Source organism: Oryctolagus cuniculus, chromosome 9 (assembly GCF_051225735.1).
Source record: "Oryctolagus cuniculus isolate XC-2025 breed Fujian yellow rabbit chromosome 9, ASM5122573v1, whole genome shotgun sequence".
In the NCBI taxonomy this organism is placed as follows: Eukaryota; Metazoa; Chordata; class Mammalia; order Lagomorpha; family Leporidae; genus Oryctolagus; species Oryctolagus cuniculus.
Genome location: NC_142875.1, coordinates 60,336,683 through 60,360,959, shown reverse-complemented (window position 1 = coordinate 60,360,959; position 24,277 = coordinate 60,336,683). Strand labels below are relative to the sequence as shown.

General features: G+C 39.6%; 1 protein-coding gene across 13 annotated transcripts in view; it reads left to right on the top strand.

The window, feature by feature from the left end:
• Window positions 1-24,277, top strand: part of ELF1 (E74 like ETS transcription factor 1) — a 116,910-nt gene that overhangs the window by 50,910 nt on the left and 41,723 nt on the right. For 5 of the 13 annotated variants that reach the window (XM_089304100.1, XM_017343507.4, XM_008260026.5 and 2 more), the window contains 2 exons: window positions 3,769-3,903; window positions 9,433-9,736. In XM_089304100.1, the coding sequence (XP_089160226.1) occupies window positions 9,665-9,736 (72 nt within the window). In that variant the 5' untranslated portion in view covers window positions 3,769-3,903; window positions 9,433-9,664. Of the gene's footprint in view, window positions 1-3,768; window positions 3,904-8,742; window positions 8,918-9,432; window positions 9,737-24,277 lie in introns of those variants that run through there. The other 8 variants (XM_070048741.2, XM_017343508.4, XM_070048739.2 and 5 more) reach the window with 4 other exon arrangements.

Here is a 24,277-nt window from a genome sequence, read left to right as displayed (position 1 = left end):
TTCACTTCCTTTGGGTAAATGCGAAAGAGTATGACTGGTGTATCATATAGTAAGGGTATGAATAATTTTTAAGAAATACCCAAACTGTTTTCCTAAGAGTCTATACTGTTTTGCATATCCAGCAGCAATAAATGACAGTTTCTGTTGCCCGGCATCCTTACCAGCATTGAGTGTTTTGGATTTTGGTCATTACAATAGGTGTGTAGTGTCATTTTAATTTGCCTTTGCCTCAGCTCATGACAAGAGCCTCGGGTGATCACTGACATCATAAATAAGAGTGTCAATTGTTAAATCAACAACAGGAGTCACTGTGCACTTGCTCCCCATGTAGGACCTCGGTCCTTAATGTGTTGTACTATGAGAAATAACAGTAAAACTAGTCTTCAAACAGTACTTTATACTTTGTGTGTCTGTGTGGGTGCAAACTGTTGAAATCTTTACTTAGTATAGAGTTGATCTTTTGTATATAAAGATAATTAAAAATGAATCTTAATGAAGAATGGGATGGGTGAGGGAGTAGGAGATGGGATCGTTTGGGGGTGGGAGGGTGGTTATAGGGGGAAGAACCGCTATAATCCAAAAGTTGTACTTATGAAATTTATATTTATTAAATAAAAGTTTTTTATAAAAAATTAATTTGCCTTTCCTGATGACGTGAGCATCTTTTCATGTACCTCCTATGCATCTTAATAAGCTTACCTGTCTTCTTTAGTGAGGTATATGTTAAGGTCTTTGGCCCATTTTTTTTTTTTTTTTTTTTTTTTTTTTTTTTTTTTGACAGGCAGAGTGGACAGTGAGAGAGAGAGACAGAGAGAGAGGTCTTCCTTTGCCGTTGGTTCACCCTCCAATGGCCGCCGCGGCCGGCGCGCTGCGGCCGGCGCACCGCGCTGATCCGATGGCAGGAGCCAGGAGCCAGGTGCTTTTCCTGGTCTCCCATGGGGTGCAGGGCCCAAGCACCTGGGCCATCCTCCACTGCACTCCCTGGCCACAGCAGAGGGCTGGCCTGGAAGAGGGGCAACCGGGACAGAATCCGGCGCCCCGACCGGGACTAGAACCCGGTGTGCCGGCGCCGCTAGGCGGAGGATTAGCCTAGTGAGCCGCGGCGCCGGCCTGGCCCATTTTTTAATAGAGTTCTTGGCTTATTCAATTTTAAGAAGTCTTAGAACATTTTGTCTAATAGTGCTTTATCAGTTGTGTCTTCTGCAAATACTTTTTTCCAGTCTGAGACTTGTCTTCTCATTCTCTTGACATTATCTTTCATAGAGCAGGCATTTTTTACTTTAATGAAGCCCAACTTATCAATTCTTTCTTTCAAAAGGATCCTGCCTTTGATGTAGCTAAAAAGTCATCACTGAATTCATGGATCATCTAGATTTTTCTGTGTTTCACGAGTTTTATGGTTTTGCATTTTACATTTAGCCCTGTGATCCATTTTGAATTATATTTGCAAAGGGTGCAAGATCTGAATCTAGACTGATATTTTTGCATGTGAATGTTTACTTGTTCCAGCACAATTTGTTAAAAGAACTATCTTCTCTCCATTGTATTGCCTTTGTTACTTTGTCAAATGTCCATTAACTGTATTTATGTGGGTCTGTTTTTGGACTGCTAATTTTGCTCCATTTATCTACTTTTTTTTTTTTTATCAGAACTTCATTGTATTGACTACTGTAGCTTAGAGGTGTACTTTTAAGCTTGATTCATGGAATATTCCTGTTCACTTTTCCAGTATAGGTAATTGAATATCCTGTCTCACAAATCTGACTACAGTCTTCTCATACTGTTACCATGTCATGACTGTGTTAATGGAAGCCACCGATTTGTGCTATGTAGAGAAGTTAGTCATATTTTCATTTTTGGTGAATGGCTGCTACTCCAGGCTGAGGAGCCCCTGGATGGGAGATAGAATGGAGGTAATGAGGAAATGAATACAGGAAGCAGCCATCAGCTAATAATGCCGTCTATGGCTAGAAAGCAGAGTACTTGATAGTTAAATTTTGCTTTTAGCTAATGGCGTTTCTCTTTTTAAGAGTGGAACTTCTTATGACTGTGGAATTTCTACTAAAAGAGGGTTATGCAATGAGAGAATTAGAGGCGGGTGTTAGGCATGTAGTAAAATCTTCTGGAGTAACTTTTAAACAGATCTGCTTAATGGCTGCCTTAGTGAAACACTGTTATGGTTGTGAATCTGCTGTATTCTACAGAGTGGCAGGCAACCATTGTGCTAGAGCATATATAGATTTTTTTTCTAAGAAGGTGAAAATCTTAACTAGAGGAATAAACAGCCATAGAAATGAAAAAGAATTTCCTTGCAAGTTAATTCTTGTTTGTGTAGAGAGAAATTCTTTAGCTGCCCAAACAGGTTTTACTGATAAGGACAGTTTAGCATGTTTGTGTTCCCTGGCCAGGTGTTTATTGTCAGAGTTAAGATTTTGGGTACTAGAAGAAAGAAAGTCTTTCAATGAGTTTTTAAAGTATACTTTAAAAACATCAGTTAGTGACATTTTGCTAAATGCAACTTTCAGCCTTTTCCAAAAAGAAAAGAAGTTTAAACTTTTTTTCATGACCAAGGTTAAAACATTGTATGTGATTATTGTTATTTTCTTTTCGTTTTAAATTCTGTTATTTTCAGAACATGCTCAGGAAAAGGGGTTAATCCTGAGTCCACAGGTATGGACAGGTCTAGGTATGTGATCTGTTTGGCTGTTTTGCAAGGTGCTATAAATGCTGTCTGAGTGTAATCTAATGCCAGGTAGGCCCCAGTGGCCAATGATGGAAAGTGGAGAACTATGTGAAAGAACTGGAATTTCAGGTCTGGGTAGTGAGTAATTGCAGTCTGTCTGAGAGTCCTGGAACTGTTCATCTGAGTGTCAGCAAAAAGGCAAAGGCATAGAGAAGTCAGGCTGTTTGGTTTGATCAGACTGATTTTTTTCTTTTTCTAATTAGCATGGTTGAAGCTAAGGTAAGCTTGTCAGGTTGCCAAGACTTGCTTCAGCTTTCCATAGGTCGCAAGAAGCCTGACAGAGACTTTCTTAATAAAAAAAAAAAAAAAAAAATCAGCTTTTGATTTATTTACATCAAAGTTACTTTTGATAAAATTCTGGGTACTTTACTCCCATCTTCCCTCTTTCCCTCATTAAAGAAAGAGTAATATAAAAGAGATACTGCCCCCAGTTAAAGATTACCTAATCTAGGTTAAAGAATGCCCAATTTAAGTAGTTGTGTAGAATAGCTATTTAAGAAATACTGGTGGTAATACACTGTGTTACCTAGATGGATTCCAAAAGTATATTTTAAAACTTTTTGGGTGTAGATAAGAGTGTGTAGAAATAATTTTTTAAAATTAGAAATTTTAAAATGTAGAAATTCCTTTTTAAATTAAATCATGAGAATGCTGATTGCAATGAGGAATGATGTTTGCCTTGTGATATTTTGTCTTTTCCATCTATATTGTATATATAGTATATGATTTAGGGAGATGTATAATGTGATTTATTTCAGAATTAGTTCCTGTTTCTCCCTTACTCTGCAGGATTTGAGAGAATATTACACCTGTTTGGGGAAGTCCAAATTTGGTTATTTGACTAACTACATTTTGGTATCTGTCTTGTTTTTTCCTTATTTCACTTTTTGATGATAGCAATAATAACTACATTTAAACTAAAAAGAAATGTGTAACTAAATATCTACTTCAAAATATTTTAATAAGTTATTAAGTTGTGATAACCTTACAAAAAGACTTATAAAACTTTCTTTTTCATCTTTTAGGCTGGGTGATGCTATAAAGCAAGATGATATGATATGGTAGACTTTGGGAAGAGAACAGTGATAGTGAAACCTTAGAGATTTAAAGCAATAATAGAAAAATCTGCAGTCTACTTTACAGTGAATGTGTTATCCTAGGTAGGTAATCCTTTGGTCTTTTTCAGCTCTAAAATCCTGTGATTCCATACTTTTAAAAAATATTGTAAAATGTTTTTGAAAATTAGAGAGAGTGGTTTTAGACAGTAGAAAAAAGCTCCCATCCACTAATTCACTCCCCAAATACCTGCAGCAACCCCTGGCTGGGGCCAAATCCAGAAAGCCAAGAACCCAAATACGTGAGTGACCCCCTCTGCCTCTCAGGGTCCGCATTACACAGGAAGCTGGATTGTGGAGCAGAGCGGAATTCCAGCACAGGAGTGGGCACCCCACCTGCCATCTTTACTGTGAGGCCAGAGCCCAGCTCTGATTCTGTGCTTTCTAGACTAAGAATGGGCAGGCCCTTGGAAGATTTTGCATAGTTTATTTGATACCAGTAGACTTTTGCTTCTGTCTGGAGCTCATCTAGAGCATGCTGCCAAATGAGGAAACAGATGAAAAGGATTAACCATGTTCTACCACGTAAAAATTTCATGGTTTATGTATTTATTGCTTATTTTTCATTTATAAACTTTATAGCTTCTCTGTCTTCTGTTTTGTTTATTTTCTACTATATTTATTCTAATAGCTTTTCTAAATATATACTTTTCTTATAATAGTTCTGTCTGTATGTTGAAAAGAACCTTTTATTAGGTTACCATTTCATGTCAGATACTTTCTGTTCAGGTGCTTGGTGTACTAGAATTCCAATTATTTAGATATTGCCACCATGCCAACATGGATATATACAGAAGCACACATACTGTCTGATTTATTAAAGTTAGAGTAGCCCTTCAGCTGACCCTGCTTGATTTCATCTTTGCACCATAGTCCTCTAATCTAAAAACTTGATGCGCATTTCCCTTTATTTATCAATTTCCATTATAATGAGTTGGTACCATAGTAACTTCCAAAGGAGAGCAATGACTTTCTAAAAATGAGTTAATGAGTTTTTGTATCCTTGTGTCTAAAAACCCTTTTGAAGGAATCTTAAGCTTACATTAAATAGGGGCTGACATAGTGGCATACTGGGTAAAGCCATCGCCTGGATGCCAGCGTCCCATATGGGCACTGGTTCATGTCCTGGCTGTTCCACTTCTGATCCAGCCTCCTACTAATGGCCTGGAAGAAGCAGCAGAGGATGGCCGAAGTGTTTGGGCCCTTGCTACCCATGTGGGAGACCCAGATGAAGCTTCTGGCTTTGGCTTGGCTCAGCCTTAGCTGTTGCAGCCATCTGGGGAGTGAGTCAGCAGATAGAGGATATTTTGGTGTCTCACCCTCTCTCTTAATTCTGACTTCAAATAAATAAATCTTTAAAGCAAAGTTTACATTAAATAATGGATTAATTTTGACTGCTTTTGACTTTCAAATTTTTGTAGTGCCTGAAATATTTTTATTTATTTATTTATTATTTTTTGACAGGCAGAGTGGACAGTAAGAGAGAGAGACAGAGAGAAAGGTCTTCCTTTGCCATTGGTTCACCCTCCAATGGCTGCCGCGGCCGGCGCTGCGGCCGGCACTGCAGCCGGCACTGCGGCCGGCACTGTGGCCGGTGCACCGCGGCCGGTGCACCGCGCTGATCCGATGGTAGGAGCCAGGTACTTATCCTGGTCTCTCATGGGGTGCAGGGCCCAAGTGCTTCGGCCATCCTCCACTGCACTCCCTGGCCACAGCAGAGAGCTGGCCTGGAAGAGGGGCAACCGAGACAGAATCCGGCGCCCCGACCGGGACTAGAACCCGGTATGCCGGCGCCGCTAGGCGGAGGATTAGCCTAGTGAGCCGCGGGGCCGGCCTGAAATATTTTATAGTAAAGAAATTAACCTTTTATATTGATTGCGTCAGCCAGTAATATAACTGAGGGTTTTGTATATGCAGTTGGTAAAGTCATTTTTGTTTAGAACAGGGGCATAATGGAACTTTGTTAAGAGAAGCTTACCAGGCAGAGTGAAGTCCTAGGCTTGAAGCAACTGCATTTATCTTTTTTTTTTTTTTTTTTTTAGATTTATATATTTATTTGGAAGGCAGATTTAGAGAGAAAGGTCTTCTGTTCGCTGAGAGAAAGGTCTTCCGTTCGCTGGTTCACTCCCCAAATGGCCACAACAGCCGGAGCTGCCTGCAGCACAGGCATCCCATATGGGCGTGGGTTGGATTCCAGGCACTTCCAATCCAGCTTCCAGCTAGTGCACCTGGGAAAGCAGCAGAGGATGGCCCAGGTGCTTGGGCTGTTGCAACACCATGGGAGACCAGAATATGCTTCTGGCTCCAGGCTTCAACCTGGCCCAGCCTGGGCTGTTGCAGCCATTTGTAGAGTAAACCAGCGGGTGAAAGACCTTTCTGTCTGCCTCTGACACTCTGCTTTTCAAATAAATAAAATAAATCTTTTTTAAAAAATATGTTTTATATAAAAATATTTATTTATTTGGAAGTCAGGGTGACAGAGAAAGAGGAGGAGACCGAGAGACTTCTATCAGCTGAAACTGGCTGGGCCAGGCTGCAGCCAGGAGCCTGATACTCCATAGTGGTCACCAACATGGGTGACGGGCCCAGGTATTTGAGCTATCTTCCACTGCACTCCCAGGCGCATTAGTAAGGAGCTGGATAGGAAGCACAGCAGCTGGGACTCAAATTGATGCTCTGATATGGGACACCAGCATTGCATGTGGTGACATAGCCCACCAGACCACAACCTTGGCCCTTAAACAATATATTTATTAGAACTATTAATAAGGAACAGTGTGGTGTTTTTTTCTTAATTTAATGATGACTAAATTTAAATTTTAAATGTACTAAGGACCTTAACAATTTTGGTGGAGTAGAGCAGAAATCTTTTTTTCTTTTTTAGAAATACATTATTTCTGACCTTTTAAAAAAAAGATTTATTTTATTTATTTGAAAGGCAGAGTTAGAGAAAAGAGAAATCTTCCATCTACTGGTTCACTACCCAAATGGCTACAACATTCAGGGCTGAGCCTGGCTGAAGCCAGGAGCCTGGAACTTCATCCTGATCTCCCATGGGGGTGCCAGGGGCCCAGGAACTTGGGCCATCTTCTGCTGTTTTCCCAGGCACATTAGCAGGCAGTTGGATGGGAAGTGGAGTAGTTGGGACTCGAACCGACAGCCATATGGAATGCCAGCATCTCAGGCAGTGGCTTTACCTCCTATGCCACAGCACTGGCTATTTTTCAAATTTTGAAAGATTAAAGCACAATAACAGTGTGCAAGTGTTAATAAGATAAAGTACATGATTGAAATGGAAAAGAAAGTGAAACTTAACTTTTTAGGTAGGTATGTTAGTAGTATGCTGTTACTTTGTACTTACCAACAAATAGATTTTTAGACTAGCCTTTTGAGACCTAACGTTTTACAGAGAACTTCTGTATCAGGCAACATTCCTTTATTCTGGTTTTTTTTTTTTTTTTTTTTTCTTTTTGGCTGTGGTTTTTCAAATTTATGATCATAGTTTCCTCCTTTATCAGAATACTTCAGTCATTCATCTGAAAAATATATGTGGGGAATAGCTAGAATACCAAATAGATATTTAAAGCAATGTCTAATCATAGATATTTAAACTAATATTTTAATATAATGTTTATTTATTATGACTTAGGGCATACAACACAGGTTTGATAGGATCAAAAAATATTTTAGACAATGGTTACTTCCTCAGAAGACGTGTTGTTCTAATTATCTTGGTGTCTGGAACACTCTCTTGCAAAAATAGGCAGTCAAACATTTATTCATTTGGATTTAGGGGACAGAGTTTTCAGCGTGTCATAGTAACAGTGTTAAATTGCTGTAGAATTCAGTGATATGTTTTTTAAGGGGAGCAATCTTAACTATGGGTTGAGGCATTCCAGTTGGGAAGCTTTGTGAAAGAGATGGGAACTGAGTTGAACCTTGAAAAATGGAGAGGTTGTTCCAATCATGGGAAGTAATAGAAATTAAGAAGGGAGTCGAAAATGAAGGTTGAATGGTGGAACATGGAAAATGAGGCCTCTACTATAAAGGAATTGGATTGGGTGGTAATTTAAGGAAGAAGATCATGTAAGTAGCCTTTGTCTAAGGCTAAATATAGCTTACGTTCATATGTTTAACTGTGCTTAGGTTGAAACATTTTTTCTTCTAGATATGGTACCCATCAAAACTCAGAAAACTAACAGAATGTACTAAAAATACTTTTCCAATGTTTGAGTTGAACTTATTAAGAGGAGTTGGGCAAGTGGCAGTGGAAACTGCTGAGTTGGAATTAGGTTTAGTGAGTAAAAATATCATCTAAATTTTTTCTTAATCTTTATTTTGATTTCTAGTTGGGGAAATTACAGTGATCTGTGGTGACCCCTAGGCTTGGAATACACAGGTTATTGGCTTTACTGAAATTAGGAAATCAGGCATATGATTTGGCCAGCACAAACTAGCTGGACTTTAGTTTTCAGGGAAACTGATGGACTGTGTCACTTTAATTGGTGAATTTGTCCCTTTAAAGCTATTGGGAAATTAACAGCCATCCTTTCCTTGGAGTCAACTTCTTTCTTTCTCTTTCTCTTGGATTTTTTATATTAAATTTGTGTTCTTTCAAAGAACTTGGTATTATTTAATGTGATCATTTTATATATTTGCCTCTTCATGTTGCATTTCTGTCCATAACCATTTGATGAAATATTTAATAAAAAAAATTGTAATAAACACCTAAGTTAAAATTTTCTCGTACTGCTGCTTGTAGTGGTAACATTTAAAAAAATAGGCACGTATCTTTGGCAGGCATTTTTAAAGCATTTCTCCCTCTGCTGTGAAATTATTTTCCCTCTGAAGTTGCGTTTCTGTTTTTCTACTATTGTAAACTGCAGTTCTTTGCATGTTCTAATTTGCCATGACGTGGTCAAGTGCCGTTTCCTTCCTGTTGCTTGCAAGCCTGTGCTAGAGATAAGGATACATTTCAGTGCATTAAAAAAGAAGCCACTGAAGACAGACTTGCATGGTAACTCTTAAAGCTTTCTACTTAACAGAAACAATAGAAAGGGTGGGCTTTTAGTTTTTGATTATTTAAAAAATCCTTTAAAATAGTACTTACTAAACCTTAGATTTATTACAATTTGAATTCTGGTATATATTAGGCCTAACAGGGATGGTGTTTCTTTCTGTCAAAAACAAAAATATATATTATGAGGTTACTTTGATGGTAGACTGCAGGGTTAGTGGAAAGAAGGAAATAGTATGTCCTTTATTATACCTATAAACCTCATTATTATTGCTGGATTTTTTCCTACTTTTTGTTTTAAATTATGTGGTACTTTTAACTGTTTAGCTGGAGAAAGGAAGAGAAAGGGCTCATTTTTAGTAATAAAAGGGTAATCTTACTGTAGCAGGAGTAAAGTATTCAAAGAAAATATAACTTAAAAATGTTCATAAGTCATGTTGATTTTATTTTAAAAGATTAAGAAAAAACTGCTTTGGACATACAATGCTCTGTATTAATTGTTACATTCTAAATGAGTAATTGGGTTTTCATAACTAACTTCAAACTTTTTTTTTCAGGCCAAGACGCTTGAGAGAACAAAATTTTCAGCAGCATTGCCTCAGTTTGAGTAGAATATCGACAAACCAAGAGAATTTGAAGCACCTTTCCTGAAGTTAACCTATGTACAGAGTTCCTTCACAGCCTTAGTTTAGTTGAAGATTTTACCCAAATTGGTCCCTGCACTCTGCTGCCTGATAATTGAACCTGCTCGGAACTTTTCTCATGTGGATCTAAGGGGAATGCTTTATTATGGCTGCTGTTGTCCAACAGAACGACCTAGTATTTGAATTTGCTAGTAACGTCATGGAGGATGAACAACAGGTAGGAAATCTTAAGAGTGGATTTTAATAAATTCATGATTTTTCCATTCGTATCAGAAAAGTAGTTTAAAAGACAGTAAGAGAAACTATTAAAGTCAAAATTTAGAAATTAAATATTTGGAAGTAATGTGGTCTTATGTTTTAAGTACCAATTAATTCATTAAGTATAAATCTTATTCTTGGCTTCGATAACAAGGTAATAATACTTTGAGAATTCAACTTGTTTTCCTGTAAAATAAGATTTTTATAGTAAATTCTTAGTTATTTCAGTCTACTTTTGAAAAATCTTAGAGAATATTCTAACTTTTAATGTTTGAGATTTGTTAATGTTTACAATTATGGGGGGCTGTTTCTTTAATCAGATAAAACAAAGTTGGTGGTGCTGTGTTCATACATCAATTCAGTCCAAAGCATGTGACTCCGAGGAAGTTACTTAACTTCTCTAGATCTAGATTTCCTCATCTGTAGAATGAGGTGATTGAACTAAACAGCTTCTAAATTGGCTTTCATAATCTTAATCTAAACTGACTTGGTAAACGTGCAAATTTCTACTACTTTCCAGCTGTGAAGATGACACAAGAGATATTGATGAAAGGATATTGGATTAGTTTTGGTGTCCCCCGCCAGAAAAGTGCTAGAAGGAAAAGCTAGGGGTTTTGGGGACTGTACAATTGACTTCATTTTAAACAGGTTATGTAGGTAATGTCATTAGACTGAGAGGAATAGTGTGTTGAAAAGACAATATAAGAGGACAAATACTTTGAGAACTAGAGGTTTAAAATATGCCAAATAAAGTTGATTATATATTGAAATAAGCCTAATTTTAAAATACCAATTACATGTGATGCTTTTATTCTGGAAACACAGTAACTACAGATAATAAGACAGATTGTTACTTTTGGCAGGGTGTTACAGTTTCTTAGTTGTTTGTGTTGTCTGTTGCAATGACAGAATAAAAAGTTTGTAAATAAACCTACATAAATGGAAAATTTGGATGAGGTGGCTTTAAAATCAGAATGAACTTTGATGAGGGGAAAAAAGTTTGAGGGAGAGGATTTCTTGATCTCTTCAAAAAATACAGTGATAATGGCTTTCATTGGGAGACAATAGAGAATATTTTAGGAGGAGAAAGTGTTTTGATTTTGTTTTAAGATAGGATGTTTATGTATCTACTGAGGTTTGAAAACAGTGTGTTTACTATGCAGCCCTCTTAGATGAAAGAACCTAAGATAGAAGCCAGGCTTGATGTGGTGAGGTTTGATCTCGGGATGTGGTAGCAGCACATAGAGCTCTCAGCCACTTGTTTGTATGCTGTGTTGGAGTTGCTCTGACATACTTGTGACCATGAGAAATGCATTTTACATTATAGGACCCTATTCATACATGTGTCTACGGAACCTTTTTAAGCTTTGTGAAACAATATTAGGCACTGTGCGGGGTGCACTTAGTTTACTTTGGAGAATTTATTTATATCTTTGGAAGGGGAGCGAATACTCTTAGCTTAATAACATATTTATGTGTATTTTTTTTTTTTTTTTTTTTGACAGGCAGAGTGGACAGTGAGAGAGAGAGACAGAGAGAAAGGTCTTCCTTTGCCGTTGGTTCACCCTCCAATGGCCGCCGCGGCCGGCGCGCTGCGGCCGGCGCACCGCGCTGATCCGATGGCAGGAGCCAGGAGCCAGGTGCTTTTCCTGGTCTCCCATGGGGTGCAGGGCCCAAGCACCTGGGCCATCCTCCACTGCACTCCCTGGCCACAGCAGAGGGCTGGCCTGGAAGAGGGGCAACCGGGACAGAATCCGGCGCCCCGACCGGGACTAGAACCCGGTGTGCCGGCGCCGCTAGGCGGAGGATTAGCCTAGTGAGCCGCGGCGCCGGCCTATGTGTATTTTCTTAAGTTTTAAATTTTTCTCTTTAGAGCAAATCTTTACTAGTTTTATGCAGCTGCTATAAGTAATTTATAAATATTAACCAAAAGAGGTGAATACTAATAACCCTGTTTTACAATGAGGAAATTGAGACACAGAGGTCAGATGACTTACCCCAAATAACACAGCTTCCAAATAGTGGAGCCACAACTTGAACCTAAGGAGTTTGATTCTCACTAATGGTGTTTTATACATTTGTAATAGTATGTGACAATCTTAGGTATGATAGTCAGTGTCAAAATGTTTCAAACTATTGGCCAGATTGAGAGTTCTTCAATTTATTACTATGATCTTAGTAAACTTAACTGTTTCACATAGAAGTAAATTCTGTAGTGTCATTCTTATTTGCATCTTATCAAACCTATGGCTCTACCTCCATATTTGCTTGTAATTTGCTTTTAATATAAAAATAGTAACTTGCCATTTATAAACTATACCACATAACACAAAGATTAAATAATGAAAATTTCTCATTACCCTTACTCTTTTATCCTGTTCTCCTCCCTAAAAGGAAGTAGTACTGTTTGGTATGTAAATTTTTGGAGTCTAAGCAAATGAACATAAATAAATTGTTTTTAAGATACAAATGAAATTATGCTAAACCTTTTTTGTGATTTGTTTTCATATAATATAAATATTTGTGTATGTATGTTGGCTCTATATCATTTCTTTTCCTACACAATGAATGGCCAGTCACCATTATTTCACCAGTCTCTGATTGTGGCTATTACCAGTATTTGGTATTTCATGACCATGCAGTGAACATCATTGTTTGGGGAGGCAGAGGCAGTAGGCTTCTGTAGTGGCAGAAGTGATACTGAAGTCAGAATCCCTGAGTTAGGTCCCAAGTCTACTGCTTACTCTATCACCTTGGGCAAGCTGCTTAACCTCACCATACTTTGCTTTTCTCATATATAAAATGTAGATGAGAATTATAGATGTAATTTGTAGTATTGTTATAAAGATTAAATGAGTTTATAAATGTCTTAGAACTATGCCTATCACATAACAAATATTTACTGAGCACTGTCATTTTGCCATCATATCTCTGTGTATATGAAATAGTGTATATACATTTGTGTGATTATATCTGTGGTATTATTAAAATGGAATTATTAACTTTGTTGACATGTAAACATAAAACATTATTTGTTTACCTAATTTATTTATTTAAAAGGTGAAGAGACAGAAAATTGACAGAGATCTCCCACTTTTTTGTTTTCCAAATGCCCACAGTAGTACAGGCGGGGCCAGGCTGAAATCAGGAGTGGTTCTCCCACATGGGTGCCAGGGACCCGGCTGTTTGAATCAACAGGTGCTGGGTTAACTAGAAGTTGGAATAGAAAGCTGAATAGACTTGAATCAGTCACTCAGATAGGGATTGTGAGTATCCCTAAGCTGCATCTTAACTGTTATGCCAAATGCTGGCTTTTTCATTGCTTGACTACTAAATAGTGAGGTAGTTTGTTTGTAAATTTTTATTTATTGTTCATTTGAGTTTTCTGTGAATTACATATTAATATCCTTTGCCCAGTTAGGGAGTTCTTTGTATGTTATATTTGATATTACATTAGAATCATTGCCTTCTAACTATTCTACAATTAGTGATTAATTCTCCTCTTGGAACACATGATGGCAAATATTTTCTCTCAATTGGATACTGTCTTTTAGCAATATATTCTGTGCCTTATAGAAATTTCATATTTTCAATAAAATTTATTAACATTATAAATTTACATTATTAATTTTGGATACTTTTCTTCTGCTTAAGAAAGGTTTCCTCACTTTTTAAATTATTAAATATTCTCCATATTTCCTTCTGTGCTTCATATGTTTACCTTTTCAGTCCATCTGAAGTTTATTTCTGTATGTTGTGAGATATCTTGATCTGATGTCTCCCTCATCCCCACAAAGGGTGGTCTTCAATATTTATTGAATGGTTTATGTTTTCCACATGAAAATTGTCACTGTTGTTGTATACTAACTAGTATATTTTGTCTCATTGAACTGTCTTTATACTCTGCCAACATCACATTGTCTTCATTAATATCACATCATAGATTTGGTATAGGGTTTTGAATGAATTTTATTTATTTTTAAATTAAATATACTTTTTAAAAAAGATTTTATTTGAAAAACAGAGTGGTAGAGGGAGGGACAGAGATCTTTTATCTGCTAGTTCACTCCTCAAATGGCTTAATAGCTGGGACTGGGCCAAGCCAAAGCCAAGAGCCAGGAACTCCAGCCCAGTCTCCCACATCGGTGGCAGGCACTCAAGTACTTGAGCCATCATCTGCTGTTTCCCAGCCACATTAGCAGGAAGCTACATTGGAAGTAGTCAGTATCCCATACTGGTGAACCATACTTAACCTTTCCACACCACTGTACTTCCAAAACCAGAAACAACTGTTCATGGAGTCATTTTTCTGACAGTACTGAGGAACTGCCTTATGGTACATGTTTAGTGAAAGCAACCGCAATTAATTTTTTTTTTATTTGACAGACAGTGAGAGAGAGAGAGAGAGAATAAATAAATAAATCTTAAAAAAAAAATGAGAGTGTATGTTGTGAAAGAGAAAATTTACATAAAAGTACAGGTCACATAGACCTCTTTTTCTTCTTTTTTTAAAAAAGATTTATTTATTCAAAAGGCAGAGTTACAGAGAAAGAGGGAGAGACAGACAGATCTTTCATCTACTCTTCCTTCCGTTGGTTCATCCCCCAAATGGCCGCCACGGCCGGCGCTGCGCCGATCTGAAGCCAGGAGCCAGGAGTAAATTTTTAAAATTTGTTTTAAAATTGCGAGTAGATAAATTATTAAATGATAATGTTCACATTTATTAAATCTGATTGGTACACACATGAGTACTTACATTTTTCTCTACTCTGTTTTACATTAGAATTGTTTTTCAAAAAAAAATCCAAGAGAATTAACAGTTGCGTTGTTTTCCTATATTTTAGAAGACCTCTTCAAGCTACAGAGGGCAGTTTAATTTTTTTTTTAATGTATTAAATGTTTGAGAGGCAGAAAGAGACAAACCCACTGGTTTACCCACTGGTTTACTCCCCACATCCCTGCAATGTCTAGGGCTGAGCCAGGACAGAGCAGGAGACTGGGAGCTGAACTGAAGGCTTCCACATGGGGCTAGGAGGCAGAGACTTAACTACTTGAACCATCACTTGCTTACTGCCAGGGTGTGCATTACTGGTGCATTGGTACCATCAGTGGAGCCAAGATTGAAACCCAAGTGTTTTGATATGGTACACCAGTATCTCCATGAGCTTCCTAATTCCTATGCCATGCACCCACTCCCACAGGGAATTTTGATGCAGTTGCATTTTTTTTTTCTTTTTTTGGACAGGGAAAGTTAGACAGTGAAAGAGAGACATAGAAAGGTTTTCCTGCTGTTAGTTCACCCCCCCAAATGGCCACTACGGCCAGCATGCTGCGCAGATCCAAAGCCAGGAGCCAGGTGCTTCCTCCTGGTCTCCTATGTGGGTGCAGGGCCCAAGCACTTGGGCCATCCTCCACTGCCTTCCCTGGGCCACAGCAGAGAGCTGATTGGAAGAGGAGCAATAGGGACAGAATCCGGTGCCCCGACCAGGACTAGAACCTGTGGTACCGGAGCCGCAGGCAGAGGATTAGCCAAGTGAGCTGCAGTGCTGGCTGATGCAGTTGCATTTTGAAAATGAGAATGTGGGGGTCGGCACTGTGGCATATTGGGTAAGGCCGCTGCCTGCAGTGCCAGCATCCCATGTGAGCGCTGGTTCAAGTTCCAGCTGCTCCTCTTCTGATCCAGCTCTCTGCTATGGCCTGGGAAAGCAGTAGAAGATGGCCCAAGTCCTTGGGCGCCTGCACACGTGTGGGAGACCTGGAGTCCTTGGCCCCTGCATACACATGGGAGACCTGGAAGAAGCTCCAGGCTCCTGGTTTCAGATCAGCCCAGCTCTGGCATTTGTGGCCGTTTGGGGGGTGAACTAGTGGATGGAAGACGCCCCCCAACCCCGCCTCTCTGTAACTCTGCCTTTCCAATAAATAAATAAATCTTAAAAAAAAAAAAAAAAAAAAGGAAAATGAGAGTGTATGTTGTGAAAGAGAAAATGTACATAAAAGTACAGGTCACACAGACCTCCCCTTTTTCTTCTTTTTTTAAAAAAAGATTTATTTATTCAAAAGGCAGAGTTACAGAGAAAGAGGGAGAGACAGACAGATCTTTCATCTACTGATTTATTCCTTAAATAACCACAATGGCCAGGACTGGGCCAAGCCCAAGCCAGGAGCTCCATCAAAGTCTTGGGCCATCTTCTGCTTCTTTCCCAGGCACATTAGCGGAAGCTGCTTCGGAAGTAGAGCAGCTGGGACTCAAATTGGAGCTCATAAGGGATGTTGATGTGGCATAGTGTCATAATCCACTGCACTACAGTGCTGGACCCAAATCTCCCATTTTTCATCTGGAATAGCAAGAATCTGTTAGGTTAGAGTAAGTATACTTCATGAGACAGGATAGAAGAAATTGATAGTGTTCTGTGTGCCATGAGTGATGTGGAAGGATGTTACTAACCTAAACTTTGACACAATGGGTCATCTTTTTTTTTTTTTTTCCTCTCCTCATAAAAGGACAGGTTCTACCTGTTTTAGTTGCTTTCTTTTTCGAATCTTGGCAGATAAGACTTATCAAATTCATCAAAAGCTTGGGGGCAGGTGTTTGGCCTAGTGGTTAGGATCCAGCTTCCCGCTAGTGCACACTGGGAGACAGCAGAAGATGACTTAAGTGGTTGGGTCCCCACCACCCGTGTGGGCAACGTAGATTGAGCACCCAGCGTCATCTCAACCCAACTCCAGCCATTGAAGTCATTGGAGGAGTCAAACAGTGGATAGATTTCTCTCTGCCTATCCTTCCCTCTCTCTGCTTCTTCAAATGAAAATAAATAAATATTTTTAAAGCCTGACTATTTGCAAAATTAATATACAGTGGTTGTTTCTTTTCTGTACATTTGGGAAAGTCTTCACCAAAAGATTTATACCATAGAGTCTTTCACTGACAAGCTTCATTGCCTTTCAGGAGAGTGTGACTTTGCATAAGGCTTGGGGCTTCCTGCAAGTCAAGTGAAGAGACTACTCTGGTCCAGCATTTGGCCTGGCTCATTTCCCTGCCAACTATTGGCATCTAGGAGGCTGATGGTCATTATGAAAGAGGAGTCAATGAGAGGAGTAGGAACTTAATAACTTTTTTAAAATAAAATCTAAAATCTTTTTTAACTGTCTCCCAGCCATCACAGAGTCCCTATAAAAACATCCTAATAATGAAGATATAGATGGGATCCAGGATCATTCAGTGGTGAATTTTAGTAGATTGTTTCCACTGAGCATTTTGTCCTGTGCACTGTGCTATATACTTTTCAAAGAATATCCTGTTTAATTTTTACAGCAATCTTTTGAGATAGGTACTCTAATTTTCACTTTAAAGAAGAGTTAAGTGAGGCTCTGGGAAGGGAAGCGATTTTTCTGAAATTACATAGCTAAGTGATGAAGCTGGCAGTTGTAATATAGCCTATGCCTTCAACTATGAATAACGCTAGCCATGTGTAATAGCTATTTTTAAATGATGAAAAAAGCTTTAAATGTGGAAAAATTACTACTTTTGCATTTATGATGTTAACAAAACAGTGTTATTCATTCTAATTAATTTAATATAATTATATGTAGACTACTCTTATTATGTATATATCTTTTTTATATTTTTTTTTGACAGGCAGAGTTAGACAGTGAGAGAGAGAGACAGAGAGACAGGTCTTCCTTTTTCCATTGGTTCATCCCCCAAGTGGCTGCTACAGCCGGCGTGCTGTGCCGATCTGAAGCCAGGAGCCAGGTGCTTCCTCCTGGTCTCCCATGTGGGTGCAGGGCCCAAGGATCTGGGACATCCTCCACTGCCCTTCTGGACCACAGCAGAGAGCTGGACCACAGCAGAGAGCTGGACTGGAAGAGGAGCAACCGGGACAGAATCCAGCACCCTAACCAGGACGAGAACCCAGGGTGCTAGCGCCGCAGGTGGAGGATTAGCCTAGTGAGCTGTGGCGCCAGCCTATGTGTATATCCTTTTTTTTTTGCAGGCAGAGTGGACAGTGAGAGAGAGAGAGAGAGAGAGACAGAGAGAAAGGTCTTCCTTTTTTTTTTTTTTTTTGCCATTGGTTCACACTCCAATGGCCGGTGCGCTGTGGCCGGTGCATCACGCTGATCCGAAGCCAGGAGCCTCGTGCTTCTCCTGGTCTCCCATGGGGTGCAGGGCCCAAGCACTTGGGCCATCCTCCACTGCACTCCCGGGCTATAGCAGAGAGCTGGCCTGGAAGAGGGGCAGCCGGGACAGAATCTGGCACCCCGACTGGGACTAGAACCCGGTGTGCCGGTGCTGTAAGGCGGAGGATTAGCCTATTGAGCCGCGGCGCTGGCCCTATGTATATATCTTTTTAAAAAAGCTTTATTGTGACATAATTCACAGACTATATAACTCACCTGTTTAAAGTACACAGTTCAGTGGTTCTAAGTCTGTACACAAAGATTGTGTCTATTATCATCTATTTGAGAATGTTTTGCCTCTTTTTATTCTGTTCTATGTACATATAAGATTCTTATTAAAATCCTTCATTTGAAGCAAAAATTGACCTTTAATTTGTGTAAATAAGGTAAACATTTAAGCCTGGTTGAAATTTACTACACCCTATTTCTGTAACTGACTTGTCATATAGAACCTCACACACACATATAAGCCATCCATACTGAACTTTTCAAGTGAGCACTCCCATAAGAAAAAGACTAAAGAAGGGCAGTTGTCTTGAAAGAGCTATGCTGGGATTAGACTTTGTTTAAACAGCTCCTCAGGGATTTTCAATGGAATTTCAAATGTTATCTTGGGGAAGTCTGAGGGAAAGACCATTTAATTAGACTTGCATTTTGATGGCACTGATCAACAAGGAAGCCAGGTTTCTTCAGAAATACTCACGTCTGCTAGAGCCGACAGAAGTACAACAAATTTGTATCTATATGTATATTTTTAAAGCCAAGCTTTAAGATGAAACTTTGAGTGTGACTGCAGTTTATTTGCAGGATCGTGAATTTGTTGTCTATGGTGGTGGTTAAGCTGACGACCCTGGAGTCACAATGCCTGGATTCAGATCTTGGTTCTGCCTCCTCTCGGCTGGTTGTCTAGAAATGTCAACAAACTAGCATAGTGTTGTTGTGGCAATTAAGTGGTGTAAGCCATATGAAGTACATACATAAAGTATGTATAAAGTGGCAACTTTAATCATCATCATTACCGCATTATCAGTACCATTTTATTTTATAGTTTATTACTTTGAAAAACTCAAAGATAGACTAAAGAACACTTTTTACCTAGCACTGTAGTGTAGTCAGTTTCTTTTTAGTTGGAAGCACTTTGTTAATTACCAGAGACTTCAATTATTTTCCTCCTGTATTAAGCCATATAACATAATACTTACCTGTTTAGTGATATTTATAGCGTGTATAATATAATCCTTAAAAGCTAGAATATTGAGGAAAGAAAGTCACTGGGAGTTGAGGAGGCTAATAGAGACATGTGTCTACATTCTCTGCCCTACTGTTGCTCTGGATGTTAACTTTTCTGCCAAGAAAACATTTTGTGATTGACTTACTGAGTACTGTGTAAAGCTAATACTGCTTAACATTTTGTATAGCCCTTTGTAGGTTACAGAGTTTTCTCTGCATACACATTGTTTCCCACAAGCTACCCTGTGATAGAGATAGTATTCTATCAATTTTCTGTAGTATAATGTTTTTTTTTTTTTTTTAAGATTTATTTTACTTGAAAGAGTTATACAGAGAGAGAGAGGCAGAGAGAGAGGGGAAGGTCTTCCATCCGCTGGTTCACTCCCTAAGTGGCCACAATGGCTGGAGGTGGCCTGACCCAAAGTCAGGAGCCAGGAGCTTCTTCCAGGTCTCCCACGCGGGTGCAGGGGCTCAAGAGCTTGGTCCTTCTTCTACTGCTTTCCTAGGCCATAGCAGAGAGTTGGATAGGAAGTGGAGCAGCTGGGACTCGAACCAGCGCCCATATAGGATGCCAGCTCTGCAGGTGGCGGCTTTACCTGCTACACCACAGCGTCGGCCCCTAATGTTATCTTTTTTAAAAAAAGTAATTTAATCCTTGCAGCAGTTCTTTTTTTTTTTTTTTTTTTTAAGATTTGTTTTAGGCCGGCGCCACGGCTCGCTAGGCTAATTCTCTGCCTTGCGGTGCCGGCACACCGGGTTCTAGTCCCAGTCGGGGCGCCGGATTCTGTCCCGGTTGCCCCTCTTCCAGGCCAGCTCTCTGCTATGGCCCGAGAGTGCAGTGGAGGATGGCCCAAGTGCTTGGGTCCTGCACCCCATGGGAGACCAGGAGAAGCACCTGGCTCCTGCCATGGGATCAGTGCGCTGCGCCTGCTGCAGCGCACCATCTGTGGCGGCCATTGGAGGGTGAACCAACGGCAAAGGAAGACCTTTCTCTCTGTCTCTCTCTCTCACTGTCCACTCTGTCCAAAAAAAAAAAAAAAAGATTTGTTTTATTTATTTGAAAGATAGAGTTATAGAGAAGTAGAGACAGAGAGAGAGAGAAGTCTTCCATCCACTGGTTCACTCAGAAGCCAAGACCAGGAGCTTCATCCGGGTCTCCAACATAGGTGCAGGAGCCCAACCACTTGGGCCATCTTCCACTGGTTTCCCAGGCTGTTACAGGTAACTGAATCAGAAGTGAAGCAGCTGGGACTTGAACTGGCTCCCATATGGGATGCTGGCACTGTAGGCTGAAGCTTTAACCCAATGTACCACAGAACCGCCCCCAGCATAATGTTATCTTGAGTGGCCTATATTAGAACCTTTCACTTTTGATAGACTTGGAGGCGGGGTTACCAAGGCACCCAGAGTAATCACTCTCCAAAATAACAGATTAGTGTCTGGATTCCAGTTCTAATTTACTAGCACTTTTTTTTTTTTAAGGATCCAAATTTGATATTTTAAGCATGATTTTTCTTGTTGTTTTCTTCCTTTCTATTTGAATGGAGCAGGGGGAGAGAAAGATCTCTCATCTGCTGGTTCACCCTCCAGATGCCTACAACAGCTAGGGCTGAGTAAGGCCAAAGCCAGGATCTTAGGACCCAACTACTTTAGGCATCGTTGGCTGAACCTTAGCAAGTTGTTTTTTTTATCATCTATTTATTTATTTGCGAGGCAAAATTACAGAGAGAAGTCTTCTATCCGCTGGTTCACTCCCCAAATGGACGCAACAGCTGGAGCTGAGCCAATCCGAAGCCAGGAGCTTCTTCTGGGTCTCCTAAGTGGGTACAGGGGTCCATGGACTTTGGGCCATCTCCTGCTGCTTTCCCAGGCTATTAGCAGGGATACTGGATGAGAAGTCGAACAGCTGGGACTTAAGCTGGCGTCCATATGGGATGTCGGGCTGCAGGTGGAGGCTTAACCTACTACACCACAGCACTGGCCCTACCACTATTCTTACAGAGTATCTACTAGAGGATAATTTGCTTTATTGGATGTTTGTTGATTTCCTTGTGAATTTTCTTTGAGTGAATACATGGAACTATTTTTAAGTTTTTGGAGTACAAGTAACTTAGAATGGGTATCTTTCATGAAGTGAAAATGCATTTGTAACCATGAAGGAAACTGAGGAAATTGCCATGGAACAATTCCCACATGCATAACACTGGTAGCCCAAATAGTTCCATGGTTATTTAAGATTTAATGAATTGTTTAAATAGTTCAGTTTAGAGCAAGTTTCCTAATTCATTTTTACAAAGTGAACACAAAATAGATACTAAAATTTGGCAAAATGTGCATATATACCTATGGGTCATATCAAGATAAGTATTTTGTTGTAGTATAATAAGAGGGAATATTTATTATCTCTTCCCTGTGCCAGGACCTCTATGTGATATGTGTTTTCTTTTTCATATTCACAATAATTTTGTTGATAACTGTTAATACAATAACTCATTATCTCCACTTTACAAATAAGGAAAACCCTTATAGTGAGGAATCTCAGAGAGAGGTTATATGAAAGAGTCGTTGTTGCCTGGAAAGGAATGAGTATAAAGTGACAACACCTGCATGGACTTGGATCTGACTCAAGGGACACCAAATTCTTTACATTTATTCTAGGATGTAAGAGATAAAAGCAACCACACATGAAAAAGAGAATCTGGAAAAATATTAAGTAAATTATTTTTATAGTAATTTATACCTAGAATAAATAGGATTATTACTTTTTCACAAATACATTTATGTATTAAATTTTTAAAAACTAGGTTCACATACTGTATTTTTAATTGATGTTTTTAAGGTAGACTAACATATTAGGTAGTGTGTACTACAAACTAGGTAAACTTTTCTGTCTGGTTGTTAAAATTGCTTTTTATTTTCTTTTAAAGTTAAGAATAAAGAGCTTGAGCTAATCAACAGAAATATTCTCATGTGCAGATAATGAAGCTGTGTTAGTGGCAAATTTCTCCAAGTATTCAGAGAATTTGGCTGTGAAAAATGCTTCACAGAAAACTTTGTGCTGGACCTTGGAGATCTATTGCACAATCCAGCTTATTTTATATAAAACTTCTGTTAAGAAAAGAGGCACGGATGGGTGCCTCTTCACACAGAGCACCAAAAATGTTAGGAAGAGAGGTGCAGAATAGAGAGGAGGCAGTATACGAATCTGGAGTCAGACCAGATTTATTCAGAGAATAATTGTTAGAGGTGGTTCACCAGCTGCCAGTGTGCACATTGATGGAACACGTTGCAGAAGGCCCTGACCCTAGGGGCCCGGCCTTTTTATATTTTAGGAGGGCTAGGGATGGGGGTAGGGGTAGGAGGCAGCAGCAGAGGCCGATTCCTAGAACTGGTCTTTCAGGTGGACCTGTGGGGCCTTGGGAACCTGGGAAAGAATGCAGGGGTGTAAAGGCAATAGAGTGTGAGGCCCAATTGAGATTCAAGGGCAAGGAATAAATTCCAGTGTTTATCTATCTTTTGGGCAATGATTGAGAATGGCTAAGGCTTATGTCTTTGTTCTATCAGCTTCAATTCCTGAAATCATTTAAAATGTGCTTTTGAAATTGGTAACAGTGGTAGCCATTGGGGAGGGGCACTATATGGAAAAGGAGCAGTAATGCTTTACATTCTTTTTTTAAAAAACTTTATCCGAAAGTCAGAGTTACACAGAGAGAGGAGAGGCAGAGAGAGAGGTCTTCCATCCCTTGGTTCACTCTCCAAATTGCTGCAATGGCCCGAGCTGCACCATCCAAAGCCAGGAGCCCGGGGCTTCTTCTGGGTCTCCCACACGGGTGCAGGAGCCCAAGGACTTGGGCCATCTTCTGCTGCTTTCCCAGGCCATAGCAGAGAGCTTGATCAGAAGTGGAGTAGCTGGGACTCGAACTGGCACCCATATGGGATGCTGGCACTGCAGGCGGTGGCTTTAGCTGCTATGCCACAGCGCTGGCCCCTACACTCTTGTAATACAAATATATTCCAATACTAATTTATTTCCAAAAATAATTTATAAAAATGTACTTTGGAAACTTGTTTTAAAGAATTTCAATTTTCATTTTGTTCACCAGTCACCCTGATTTTGTGTGTGTGTGTGTGTTTGTATCCATCTAGATATACTGTGTCTAGAGATTTACTATAATTTTATCATGATTTACATGAAATAATCAAGCAATACCATCCTAGTATTTATTTGGATTCCCCTCCCCCAACTTCTCCCATCTCTGTGGCAGAACAATGATTAGAACTGAAACTAAAGAAAAGTAAGGTGAAGTCATTTTGAAGTTTTTTTTTCTATCAGGTGGGCCTCTGCTTTTTAAACTTTTTATTGAAGTACAGCATAAATACAAAAATATGCACAGGCTTTAAGTGTACACTTTGATAAACATTCAGAGTGAGCACATTTATAGATCACCTTTTGTTTTTATTTGAAGGAAGGGTTGCTGCTAAGTATAGATGATTAGATTTGTTCACCAATCTAATTGGGAGAGGGGGAGGGGAGGGGAAGGGAGAGGGAGAGGGGTCTTCCATCCGCTGGTTCACTCCCCAATTGGCCACCAATTTGAAGCCAGGGGCCAGGAGCTTCCTCCCGGTCACCTATGCCAGCACAGGGGCCCAAGGACTTGGGCCATCTTCTATTGCTTTCCCAGACCATAGCAGAGAGCTGGATCGGAAGTGTAGCAGCCTGGACTTGAACCTGCACCCATATGGGATGCCAGCACTGCAGGTGGTGGCTTTACCCATTATACCACAGCGCCGCCTCTAATAAATAAATATTTTAAACCCCCCCCCAAAAAAAAACCTAAAACCATGTCTTTTCAATGTAAGTTTATACTGTCAACTTGTAAGAGTATATCTAGCTAAATCAAATAATGAAAGACTTTTAACAGGATATCTTGACTACTTACTCTATGCCATCCAGTTTAACAGGTGACTTATTTACATGTTATTTAATTCTTAGAAAAACTCTAGGGGGTGGGCTCTGTGGTGCAGCGGGTTAAAGTCCTGGCCTGAGGCGCTGGCATCCCATATGGGTGCTGGTCCCAGTCCCGGCTGTTCC